This window comes from Musca domestica, unplaced genomic scaffold, assembly GCF_030504385.1.
Source record: "Musca domestica strain aabys unplaced genomic scaffold, Musca_domestica.polishedcontigs.V.1.1 307, whole genome shotgun sequence".
NCBI lineage: Eukaryota > Metazoa > Arthropoda > Insecta > Diptera > Muscidae > Musca > Musca domestica.
In genome coordinates, this window is record NW_026712306.1 from 188,591 (window position 1) to 202,325 (window position 13,735).

At 33.0% G+C, this 13,735-nt stretch overlaps 1 protein-coding gene across 1 annotated transcript in view; it reads right to left on the bottom strand.

Annotated features, from left to right (window-relative positions):
• Positions 1–10,001: 10,001 nt before the first annotated feature.
• The window catches only part of LOC131803542 (uncharacterized), a 131,857-nt gene continuing 128,123 nt past the window's right edge, over positions 10,002–13,735 (bottom strand). Inside the window, exon 3 of the mRNA XM_059124890.1 lies at positions 10,002–10,266. Coding sequence (XP_058980873.1) covers positions 10,002–10,266 — 265 coding nt within the window. The remainder of the gene's footprint in view (positions 10,267–13,735) is intronic.

Below are 13,735 nucleotides of genomic sequence, written 5' to 3' on the forward strand. Positions count from 1 at the left end.
TAGACATTTGTTCTTGAGCACGAAAAGTACTAAATTTGGTACAAATTCAATTTTGGGAGAACCAATAGAGTTGGAATCATGGAAATTGGGAAATAAGATTACTATTGCATTGTAGGACTAAGATATGTAGGTAATTTTGGAAATTCGTACTTATGTGTATTAAATTACACTAAATGGTACAAAATTTTGTACAATTTTGATTTGGTGGATCCATTAGAGCTGGAACTCCGAAATAACGAAATAAGATTACTGTTGTATTCTAGGACTGAAAAATGTGGATACTTTTGGATATTCGTACTTATGTGTACAAAATGGTGCTATATTTGGTACAATTTCAATTTTGGTGAACCGATAGAAATTTAATTCCAAAATTTAGAAATAACCTTATTTTCGCGTTATACGAGTGGAGAATGTAGGTAGTTTTGGAAATTCGTACTTATGTGTACCAAATGGTACAAAATTTTGGTACAATTTAAATTTGGGAGAACAAATAGAGGTGGTATTTTGAAAAATGGAAATAAGATTACTGTTGGGGTATTGAATTGGGATATGCAGTTATTTTTGGAAATTCGTGCTTATGTGTACTAAATCGTACAAAATTTGGTACAATTTAAATTTAGGGTAAACCAATAAAGCTGGTATATGAAAATTGGAAATAAGATTACGGTCGGAGTGTAGTATTGGTATATGGAGTTAGTTTTTGAATTTCGTACTTATGTGTGCTAAATGGTACTAAATTTAGCATAATTTAAATTTTGGGAGAACCGATAGAGTTAGAATCCTGAAATTTGGAATTAATTAAATTTGGAATTGGAGTGTAGGATTGGCATATGTATAGATATAAATTTTTACTTATGTGTACTAAATGGTACTAAATTTAGTACAATTTGTATTTGGGCGAACCGATACTGAAATTTGAAATTGGTATTACTGTTGGTGTGTAGAATTGGGGTTATGTAAAAAGCTTTGGTAATTTGTACTTAAGTGTACTTAATTTGGTACTATTTAGATTTGAGTGTGAGTGAAAATAAGATTTCTGTTGGATTCTATAACGCATGTTGTTATGGAAATGTGTACTTATGTGTACAAAATGGGACTAAATTTGGTACAATTTGAATTGTGGTGAACCGAGTTAGATTTCTGAATTTTTGTGTTGGGGTCAGAATCGGTGTTAAGTATTGAGATATGTAGGTGGTTTTAGAAATACATACCGTAGAACACTTACGTGACCCTTACAATCAGAGTTAGTCAATAATCGTTATACAGGCGGAAATAAAAAACTGCGACAAAGTCAAACGCCATAATTTAGTTTTAAGTTTTATTAAATGAAAGCAAAAAATGTCGAAAATAGCATCAAATTTTAGAAAAAGTAAAGATTTGTTCGAATTGGTCACCTTTGGCACAAATTGTGGCCTTCAAACGGCCAATGAGGTTGCTCTGCGGTATTTTGGCCCATTTCCGGCGAAGCGCTTGCTTGAGGTGATCGACACTTTGGTATTTTTCAGTGCCAACCTTGCTTGCCATTTCTTGGGTGGCGCGGGCTGAATGCGTGGTGCTATTGGAATGTCCAAGGTCTGCGGCCAAATTGTTTGCGTGCCCAAGGTTTTAATACACCCTCCAGAATATTTTCGCGATAATATTCGGTATTTATTCTGATGTCAGGGTTGATTAATACGAGCGGAGAGCGACCATCGGCTGTGTTAGCAGCCCACACCATCACCATGGCCGTTGCTTGAGTTCTGGTGGCCAACCGAAGGCACACATTTTTAGCTGACCTCTTTGCCAAGTAAACACGATCATTTTGTTTGTTTCCAAAACTGCTGGGCAACGAATGTTTTTTCATCGGAGACGGAGAAAACCAAATTCGGCAGTTCACCACTTTCGGCCAAGCGAAGCAATTCTTTAGCTTTTTTGAGTCTATTTTCTTTCTGTTGCGGTGTAAGTTCAAGCACTTTTTGGAATTTTCGAACCATTTCTGCTGATGTTGCTGTTTTCTTCCGTCCACTACCTAGACGTCGGGCTACGCTACCGATGGTACGAGGCACAAAAGATTTGTTCACATTTAAATGCTGGACTGCTCTAACGCCTGAATTCCATCACAAATAACCTTTTCCCTGGAAAATTCTCACCAAAATGCTTTTGTGCGCTTGTGAATATTGTAAAATATTGGTAGTATATAATTGTACTAAAAGTACTAAATGGTGAAGGGTAGAGAAAAAAATTTCGAAAATTTTCATTCAGAGAACTATTGGTATATTGATTTGAGATATGGAGGTAGGTTTGGAAATGTTTACAATAATTGTATGAAAAATACTAAATGGTACTAAATTTGGTATTGAAAAAAAATAAAGCTGGAATATCGAGATTGGATATTTATTTATTTTTTGTTTTTTGTTTGGTACCTGGAATTGAGACATGGGGGTTGTTTTGCTAATACTACTTTGTACTATAGTTGAACGAAAAGTACTACTACTAAAATAGTACTACATTTGGTATTGGGTAAAGGAATAGAGCTTAAATTCGATATAAATATTGATATTGGGGTCTGTGATGCAAAGGTGGTTTTATTTACTAAAATTGTTCGAAAAGTACTAAATGGTACTAAATTGGGTATTTGGTGATTCTCTTCACCCGAAAATGATAGTGAGGTCGCTGTAGGCATCTGTAATTGAGATATGAGCGTGGTTTTAGAAATGGGTTCTATAATGGTAGGAAAAGTTCTACATTTCGGTATTGGCTGAAGTAATAAAACCCTGAAATTTGATATTTGGATTACTTATGATGTCTGTGTTCGAGATTTGACAGTGGTTTAGAAAGGCGTCCTTTATTTGCTCGAATGACACTAAATTTTGGGTTACTGGTCGTTTTAAGCAGATATTTAGATTGTTTTAGATATACGTACTAAATGTTACTTAATTTGGCATTGGGTGAGGGGATAGAGCTAAAATCCGAAGTTTGATATTAAGGTCACCGTAGGTTTCTAGGGGTTACATATAGAGACGTTGAAATAGTTTTGGATAGAAAAATTGGATGTGGGTCTATTGCGCAATGGTTGTACATTTAGAAAACTTTTTGGTGTAAAAGGTAAGCATTTTCTTAGTAGACTTCCCGAAAACGGAAAAACTTGAATAATATATAAAACCTTGACATTGTCAAAATTTAGTGGGACGTATAAAGTTGTGATTACAATTGAATAAAATTTTGAGGTGGACATTTCGCTGACGAAGACATTTGCTAAATCTCCATAATCCTCTAACAACCCCTTTCCCATAAAGAAATCAAACACATTTTTAAGACTTTGTTTCTTTTAATTTGTTCTTTCTTATTTTTTGCTACAATAAAACATTTTATTCATTTTCTTCTTTTTTTGTTTTCATTTTTTATTGATTATTGAATTGGAATCATCTTTAGACTAAACTATTTTTTACTTGTTTCTTTTTGTTTATAAACTATTTGAAAATAGAGATAATAATAATAACATCTAAATAATGTGTTTTTAAGAAACTTATCATTCATCGTACATCAAAAATTTAAATTCACTTCTTATTATTTTTTTTATTGTTAGTAATTAAAATAATTATATATTACTTTACCTCTACTATTTGAATTCTCATATTAAACACTGAAAAAAAAAAAATCCAAAAAAATCTCGTTAACGGAAAATGTGCTAAAGATGACAGAAAACAGAATCACAAACTTTATTTAATTTTTTTTTTGGAGTTTTGATTTTTTCAACTTTTTCTTGACCTAAATATTTTTTTTATAATTTTTTTATTTTTTTTTTTTTTTGATTTTTTATATATAGTTTTTTTTTGTATATATAGATCTGTATATAGTTAATCATTTTTTTGTTTTGTTTTATTTTCTTTTATTTTTTTCTCTTTTCAAATATATAACCTATGTTATCATCATTCTTTTTCTTAAATAACTTTTCTCAAATTTCCTTATATTTTTTTTTCAATATATTCATAATTACAAACTTTTTACATCAGGATTAGGAAGGTTTTTTGTTGTGGTAGTGTTCTGGGGAGGGCTACTATTTTGGAAGGTTTGAATTTGAAATAAATATATGTATAACTAACTAAAAAGAAGAAATTAAATAGCTCGGATTTTGCAATAAGAAAGAGTCATAAAATTTATTAAGAAAAGGACAAAAGTCGGACGGAGTCATCCATGTGATACCCTCCACGACTTTGCATATTTAGCAGAGCAAACCATAACAAATATACGCTAATAGTGGTAATTTATGTAAATCAAACCAGCTATGATCGGTAGTATAATTTTGTGATGGCTAAATCGCGGATTAAATTTGAAATCGGGGAGAACATACATATGGGAGCTATATGTTAATATGAATTCATTTCAGCGTGATGATATCTCTCGTACCACACTTCTTTGCTGCATAGTGAAAATTACGACTTCGGGTAATCTTTAATATAAAGCGGGATGAAATATATATATTGGAACTATGAAAATATTTAAATCTAAAATCAACCCAATATTAAATCTAAAGGAATAGAATGGGGCTACGTCAAAATCGGGACGATATCGACAAAATTTGATAAATATAATAACTTATTTTCATATTATGTACTGAATATCATGGTGGAACCTCTTTCACATATAACATATTTTCAATAAAAAACCAGTAAAGAAAGTCTTAAAGTCGGTCGGGGCCGACTTTATGATACCCTACACCACTTTGCTAATTTAGTAGAGCTCCGCATAACCATTAAAAGTTTTTATGGAAGAACTCAATCATCATTTGGTGCACAATCAATTTGAAATCGGATAAAGATATATATGGGAGCTATATCCAAATCGGAACCGATCTCCATAAAATTTGGCAAAGATATTTCTGAGCTGTACTTGATATATTTCCCAGAATATCGTTGTTACGGAGTGCATATTACGGCTGTGGGTAACAAATATAACAAATTGGATGAACAGTAAATATGGGAGCTATAGCTATATCTGAACCGATCTTCACCAAATATGACATACTAGCTTCTAGACTCAATTCGGTAGTAAGTGCCAAATTCCACCCCATTTGGACAAATGGTGAACAATAAAAGGTAAATCGGACGAAGTTATATATGGGAGCTATATCCAAATCTGAGCCGATCTCTATAAATTTTAGCAAATGTATTTTTGAGCTATATTTGATATATTTCCACAAATATTGTTGTTACAGAGTGCATATTACGGTTGCGGAGAACAAAAATAACAAATCGGATGAACCATATATATGGGAGCTATGGCTATATCTGAACCGATTTCAATCAAATTTGGCATACTTAGTTCCTGCCTTAATATGGTCGTATATGCATTTTTTTTCATACCATTTGGGTATGAATTTACACGTTTGGTGCACAATAAAAGGCAAATCGGACGAATTGTCTCCATTTGCAATAAGGGTCGTCCTTGGGTCAAACAAATGACTATTGAAAAATTTTATTTGGATCGGGCAATAAATGCGACCTTTACCTTTTTTACAAAAATACATAGGATATTTTGAGATAGATTTTTTAGATCTGAAATCCTTTCCTCAAGAAAAGACGAAATCCTCAATATATAGATAACCCCACTTAAAAAAATCTTCCAAAAAATAATAGCTCAAAACCACGAAAATCTTGCCCTCTATGTACGTCCTTCGTCGTTCTTAAGGGAATGCTACAAAATTTATATTCCTGTGTATATTTTTTTAATCATATTCGTCTACGAATTTAGCATCATTGTAAAGGTTCGAAGTTCCATTTTATTTTTACCAAGAACAATAGGTTTCAATTCCGGCCTTACCCTAAATTCTTGTCGAATTTTGTCAGGATCGCGCGAAAATGTAGACCAGTAGCGTAATTAGTAAAGAAGATCGATGAATAACCAATATTTCGAGGTTTCACAAAATTGTTGGTCCAATCAACTTGATAATACCCCTAACACAAAAAGTTATAGGGCATAACAATTGCCGTATGTTGTTCTGAAGGTCTCTATGACAATATTCTTCAAAGTCTTAAGGTCCTTCTAAAATATTTTGAAAAAATCCTCTTTTGTTAGTCTGAGCTTTCATCTTTAAATAAACATCCAAGTTTAAAGACCAATTTATATATTCCTCAAAATTATTTCTTAAGAATCCACAATTATTTAACTGAGGGTATGGATGCAGGAAAAGTACGAGTGTTATAAGAAGTTTACTCTCCACTCCCTTGTTTCATGAAATTTTTCTCTCCACTCTCTTGTTTCAGCGCTCGTGAGTTCTCTTGTTTGAAATATAAGAGTGGAACTAAAAAGGTTCGAAATAGAGTAAGATTTTATCCTTAGAGTAAGATGAAGTGGAAACATTTTTTAGCAAAAAAATTTGAAGAAAATAAGAGGAAAATAAGACGCTTTCGAACGACATAAAATAGATTCCTGAAATTTTTCACAGACGTATTTCAGGTCCGTAAAATTAAAAAAGTATGGCTTCACGATTTGGCATAACCCCCATAAGACGTTAACGTCCGATTCAAGCCATTTTTGGATTTTTTTTTTCATATTTTCAACGTATTTTGTGATAAATCTGAAGTTTTCAATGGGGATCCTCGCAAAAAGCTGTTCACAAAGGTGAATACCCTGTTAAAATAGATTCAAAAGATGTAAAGAGTTGTTCCGCTTGGCCGAAAGTGGTGAACTGCCGAATTTGGTTTTCTCCGATGAGAAAAAATTGTTGTCCAGCAGTTTGTAAACAAACAAAATGATCGTGAGATCGGCGCTTGCCGAAGAGGTCAGCTGAAAATGTGCACCTACGATTGGCCACCAGAACTAAAGCGGCGGCCATGATGATGGTGTGGGCCGCCATAACAGCCGATGGTCGTTCTTCGTTCGTATTAATCGACCGTTCAGCATCAGTGCCGAATATTATCGCGAAATTGGTCTGGAGGGTGCATTAAAGCCTTGGTCACGCAAACATTTTGGCCGCAGACCTTGGAAATTCCAACAAGGCTCAGGACCATAGCACTCAGCACGCGCCACCCAAGAATGGTTACAAAATGAGGTTCCTCGTTCCACGTGTGGACTATTACGACCCATTAAGTACAATGATAGAATTATTCAAACTTAGCCATTTCGTTAGATTTTAATTCTAGTTTTTAAAATGTTCGAATCGATTTTTATAGTGGAATTTTATCGGTTTTCGTGTCATAATATTGACAAATTCACAAACATTTCAAACCACTTTAGAAGTGTCAGACAATACCAACTAATCACTCTACAGGTCGCAATTATGGGCCGATCTTCATGAAATTTAGAATGGAGCCAGAATAGAAGATGATTGCACGATTTTTTGGGGTTGAAATGGACCCAAAACAGAAAATTTTCCTGATTTTGCAGTTGCTCCACAAGTCGCAATTATAGGCTATTCGACGTCGAAGTTAGAATGGGACTAGATATTAGGGGGCAGAATTTCCTGAGTTTACAGTTGGTCTACAGGTGGCAATTATAGACTAATCGACGCCGAAGTAAGCATGGGGGCAGAAGTCTACTGATTTGGATGTTCATCGGGTAATATTTAGTGGGCTAAATAGACAATAACATTTGTGTTACATAAAATTCAAATTTTGTAATATTTTTCACCTTACAACACTGGTTGGGGTTATTATATACAGATTACAATTATCGTCCGATCCTCACAAATTTTTACAATGGTAGGGTTAGGCTCAGAAGGGCTAGGCCAATTGTTTTCAAAGATTTCCGCAACTAAAAATGTTCCTGATTTTTGCAGGTCACAAGTAGAAACCAAATGACACGAAATCTCGTATGAAGTTAGAGTTTCGGACAGCCAAACTTTCCATTCTACCGAAAAGCTGAAAATAACTTACAGACAATATCCAAAATACACAAAAGTCGAATTTCTGGCTTTTTTATGCTAATTTCATTGACGAATATAGTTAAATACCGTAGACAAGCAAATCATATGGATGAGTCCAAATTTGGTAATACAGCGGGGTCTCTTGCTTTTGGAGACGATCGAAAAATATTTAGGGGTTCAAATGAACCAAAAATAGAAAAAATATCCTGATTTAAGGATATGAAAGAGTTCTAGCATTTTGGATGACCATTGGATTATATTTAGCTGTAAAATGGACAACAAATATTGGACAAATGTCCCTGGTCAAAAATCTGGGCAGTGTTCCGTGACATAATTTCAAAAGCGAAATCTTCCACAATAGATTTGGACATAAGGGAGCTTCTAACATATTTTCTTACTTGTTTTATATGTGTTCGTTTCGTCTTCCGATTTGAAGGAAGACTTCACTGAAGAACATTTGGAAAAAATGTAAATCTTATTCCAAAACACATCGTTTAAAGGTCTTAAAGCGAAAGGTAGGGTGTGACACACCAGTTCTCAATAGATATCTGATGTAACAACATCTCACAATAGGTCTAAAGTTATCGTTCTCAACACACCTAATACTTTGTAGTGTTTCTTTTCTTTTTAAATAAAAAATGTTTATCCAAGTCAATTGGACCCCTCGGTTCCTCAAATTCAAAATTGTGTCATAATTCAGAAAAATTATATATCACTCATAGTCAATTTCAATTTTAATATTGGTTTTTATTTATTCTCTCTTTCTTGTTTTACAAAATACAACTTAAAAAACGGAAAAATAATGATAATCAAAAAAATAATAAAAATAATATTTATCCACATTTTACTCTTTTTTTAAATTGTAAAATTAAAAATTTGTCAAATCAGTATTTAAAAAAAAAAAAATGAAAATAAACTCGGTGTAATTCGTTGATTGACATTTAACAAAGAAAAATAAACTTAAATCTATGAAAAAAAAACCTCAAATACATGGAAAATAATTATGACATAGAATATTGGAAATAACATGAAGAAAAAAAAAAGAACATATTAATTTTGGAATACTACAAATGGAATTTTGAAGAAAATATTGGAGGAATTAAGTTCGAAAATCAAAAATAATAAAAAATTACAAAAATAAGTTGTTTAGATTTTACACAAATTTGGATTGATTTTTTCAAACTTAAACTACTTCATCCATGACCCGAAAGGGAGAAATTTCCATAATTTTTGGTTTTTTTTGCATCCGAAAATCATCAGAATGTCAAATTTTCTTAGGGGATTTAAGTTTTTAGAAAATCAACTCCAAATTTGTTTATCTCCATATTTGTTGTTAATTTAAGTGTTCTTTCTTTTATAGTAATATCTTGTATGTATATGTAAGTCTATATATATTTGTATTTGACAAAGAACAATATATATGTGTGTGTACTAATAATATAAAGACGAAGAAAATCAGGTTTATATCTTTGCTGTGGGAAAATTTCATTACATTTTTTTATTTTCCATAGGCTAACATTATCAAATCCATTTTCCATCCATTTTATTTATATTTTTGTTTTTTGCTTTTTTATAAAACTAAACTAAAATTAAATAATAATTATAATTAATAATAATATATTTTTCTTTACTTATTTCTTTTATTTTTGTTTCTTACAAACGGAAGTGAAGGGAATTACCAAAGTAATGTAGATTTTTTCTTTAGAAAAACAAAAAGAGAAAAACATGTGGAAGAGAGAGAAAAAAGGAGGACAAAAAACTCAACACTCAACTCACAAGATTTTGCAATTAAATTAAAACTAAATGAAAAAAAAACATAAATTTTACATACAAATTTGTTTGAATAGAATATAATCTAAGAAAATTTCCTATATCTCGATATAGGTACAATTAAATGTTACTCCAGGGGCAAAGACCTTTCTTTCTTTGTTGGTCTTATTGTCCAAATAATTTTTTTTGCAAAAATAATATTTTTGTTGAATTTCATTTGAATAAAAAATAAATTTCGAGAAGTCCCTCCTTGTTTTGTTTTTTTTTTTTCGTTAGTGTTTGTATGGGAATTGGGGGTTTTCTTTTTCTATATATATTTAGGTATGTGTTTGTGTGGGTGTGTAATTTTCTTAAAAACATAATTTTTTTCTGTTTATTTTATTTTATTTTATTTCAATTCAGTCCTTTGTCCCGCCCGCAGTTTTGCTCTCGCATTCAGATATTCCGGATTGACGTACTGCTTATCGTCGTCATTATTTTCCTGATTTTGAAGGCGGGCTTGTGCATGCTTTTGAGCTCGTTCCATTATCACACGATTGAGTTCACTTTTAAGGCCGTAGGTGGGTGAGGGAGGCTGCTGTTCCATGTTATGCTGTTGCCGTTTCTCATAGGCACGCTGCAGTTCTGTTTTCTGATTTAGAACACTGATGCCCCTGCAAAAATAGAGAGATGGGGAAATGATAAAAAATATATATTAGCAGGGGATAACAAAAAAAAAAAAAAAAAAAAAAAAAAAAATAAAATGAAAAAATTTTTTTGAAAATTTTCGATGGATGCTTTATATTTGGAAGACACCTCTCGAAAACCTCTCAAGTAATGTAACCAATAATTTTGTATAAGCATGCCAATTGCTGCGAACGAGTTCTATAAGATGGGATTTTTTGGAATCCGAGGAAAAAAGTCCCATAAGGTGTAAAAGATTATACCAATGGTATTGAGGGATGGATAATAGCTACAACACTTAAGTTATGTAAATATAGGACAGACAATCAAAAAAGTAAAACAGATATAAAAATAGTACTAAGAAGGTACAATAATTACTAAAAGCTACAAATGTACTGAAAGGTAGTCAAGATTGGCGTTAATAGAATGTGCAGAACTTGAAGCTTGAAATTTGGTATGAAGGGGTTTTATGGATTTTAAATATTCGCATTAAAAATGTACGAAAAGTACTCAAAGGTACAAATAAATGTTTATTATTATAAAAAAGTAGTCAAAAAGTATCAGTCGGTTTTGCCGACAGATGTGTACCCTCAACCAATGTTCGATTAAATTGTTGACCTCTATCGAGTAAGTTCAGAAGAAATGGCCCAATGTTGTCCATTTCGTAGCAGGTCACAATAAATATATGATACAAAAAACAAAAACCTGCAACCAAACTTAAGCCTGCTGTCATTTCTAAGCCACTCTCCCGACAGTTGTTAAAATTTTTCCCGTGACAGCTCATCATATTGTTTACAAGCGTACAAAAACATTTTGGTGAGAATTTTCCAGAAAAAAAGTTATTCGTGATGGAATTCAAGCGTCATAGTGTGATTTATTTATATTTGGCGTAAAAACTACAAGTGGCTATCGTTAGAGCACTCCAGCATTTAAATGTGAAAAAATCTTGTGTCTCGTACTGGTACTGGTAGCGTAGCCCGACGTCAAGGAAGTGGCCGGAAGAAAACAGCAACACCAGCAGAAATGGTTCGAAAAATAAAGAAGCGACTTTGCATCTATATTATCGCAATATTCCATTGGCAAATATTGAAAAATAAGCTCGGGTAAAGTCTTTGAAATTCCAAAAAGTGCAAGAACTTACACCGCAACGGAAAGAAAATAGACTGACCATCAGAACTCAAGCGCCCGCCATGGTGATGGTGTGGGCCGCCATAACAGCCGATAGTCGCTCTCCGCTCGTATTAATCGACCGTGCATCAGAATAAATGCCGAATATTATCGCGAAAATATTCTGGAGGGTGTATAAAAGCCTTGGGCATGCAAACATTTTGGCCGCAGAACTTGGACATTCCAACAGGTTTCAGCACCATCGCTCTCAGCAAGCGCAACACAAGGCATTAAAAAATACCAAAGTGTTGATCAGTTCCAGCATGCGCTTCGCCGGGAATGGGCCAAAATACCGCAGAGCAACATTCGGGCAGTGTGTGACGGTTTTAGTAGAGCTTGAAGGCCATAATTCGTGCCAAAGGTGACCAATTCGAACAAATCTAAACTTATTCTTAAATTTAATGCTATTTCCGGCGTTGTTTGCTTCCATTCAATAAACGTAAAATTTATGGCGTTTAACTTTTGTTGCAGTGTTTCTATCTCACCCTGTATATTTGCCCCAATCAAAATTATTATGCCCCCAACTCATAGACCTGGCACGTCCTAATATTTGTATCAGACTTTGTCAGTTGTGAAAATGGACACGACTTGTTTTGGCAAGACCTTATAAAAATATTCTTCAAAGATTGACAAATACAAATGTCAAAAAATTTAAATGTTTTAAAAACTCCCCGCGTCTGGTCAAACATGGAACAACATATTAGATGCGCACAAATTAGAACAAATCGGAGACCTCGTTCGCACAGTAAGTGGCAAAACTTTAGCCTTTTGTGAGTAAGGTAGTAATGGAAATAGACCTATGGTTTCTATTAACATTGAAATGACCCAAAATTGAAAAAAAAAAAACACGGATGACATTGGGATATTTTTGATATTTAAAAAGTAGATATATCTGTGGACGAGATTCCAGAAAGGAAAGGGCAAACATTTATGGAAAAACTGCACACAAGATCTAATACTGGTATAAATAATGGCGCTTTAAAAACGAATGCGCATGTCAAATTCAGAATTTTTACTTTGCGGGGAGGGACAACCAAAATATTTCATTGTAACACCTGAACTATATGACTGCATTACCTTGTGCCAAATTTGGACTACATTGAGTACGTCTTTCGGTTTATATGAGATATTTGTAAATTTATGAGAGATGTACCAGCAAGAGGGGATCTATGTATTCCATTTGATCTAATACTGAGGAAAAAATTACGAAGTTTGCTCATTTCACATTCTACTTTAGTAATTATTATGTTTTTATTATTCCATATTTTATACCCTACACCGCATAGTATTAAGGGTGTTATGTCTTCGTGCATTTGTTTCTACAGGGAGAAGGAAGCGAGATAGACCCATAGTTACTTCAGAGGATATTTATAGAATCATTTCTGAGTCGATTTATGCATGTCAGTCAGTCCGTCCGTCCGTCCGTCTGTTCATGTATTCATGTGAACAAAATGCAGGTCGCATTTATTATCCGATTGAGATGTAATTTTGCAAACAATATTTGTTTGGCCCAAGAACGAACCTTTTTGAAATTGATGATAATCGGATCAGATTTAGGTATAGCCTAACGACCTAACGACCTGAATTTTGGTTCATCTGACCAAATTCAGGCTAGCCGCAAGTACATCAAATTTAGAGAAAATCGGTTCAGATATAGCTATATCCCATATATATGTTTCACCCGATTGGGGATTTTAAGTCCCTCATATGCGTAATATGCACTACACAACAATGATATTTGGTACCAAACACCTCTGCCAAATTTTATCAAGATCGCTTCAGATTTGGATATAGCTCCCATATATATCTTCAACCCAATTCGGGTTAATTGTGCGCCAAATGTCCAATATCAGCCCAAATGACCTGCATTTTGGCACATTACACCGAATTCAGTCTGGAAGCAAGTACACCAAATTTGGTGAAAATCGGTTCAGATATAGCTACATCTTATATATATATATATATATATATATATATATATATATATATATATATATATATATATATATATATATATATATATATATATATATATATATATATTATATATATATATATATATATATATATATATATACTAGCTGGCCCAGTCCGCGTTGCCGGCCCGTAGTTTGTGTCTATTATGCATATTTGTCAAAGTATAATTATTCACAGATATGACTGATATAAGTGTTCACATGCTGGTCGATTAAAAGTGATTTAAAATACCTATACCCATATTTAAGCCGGGGGCTTCAATATTGAAACCGTGGGCTTCAAATGTGTGGATGTGATTTACAAATCTATTAAAAA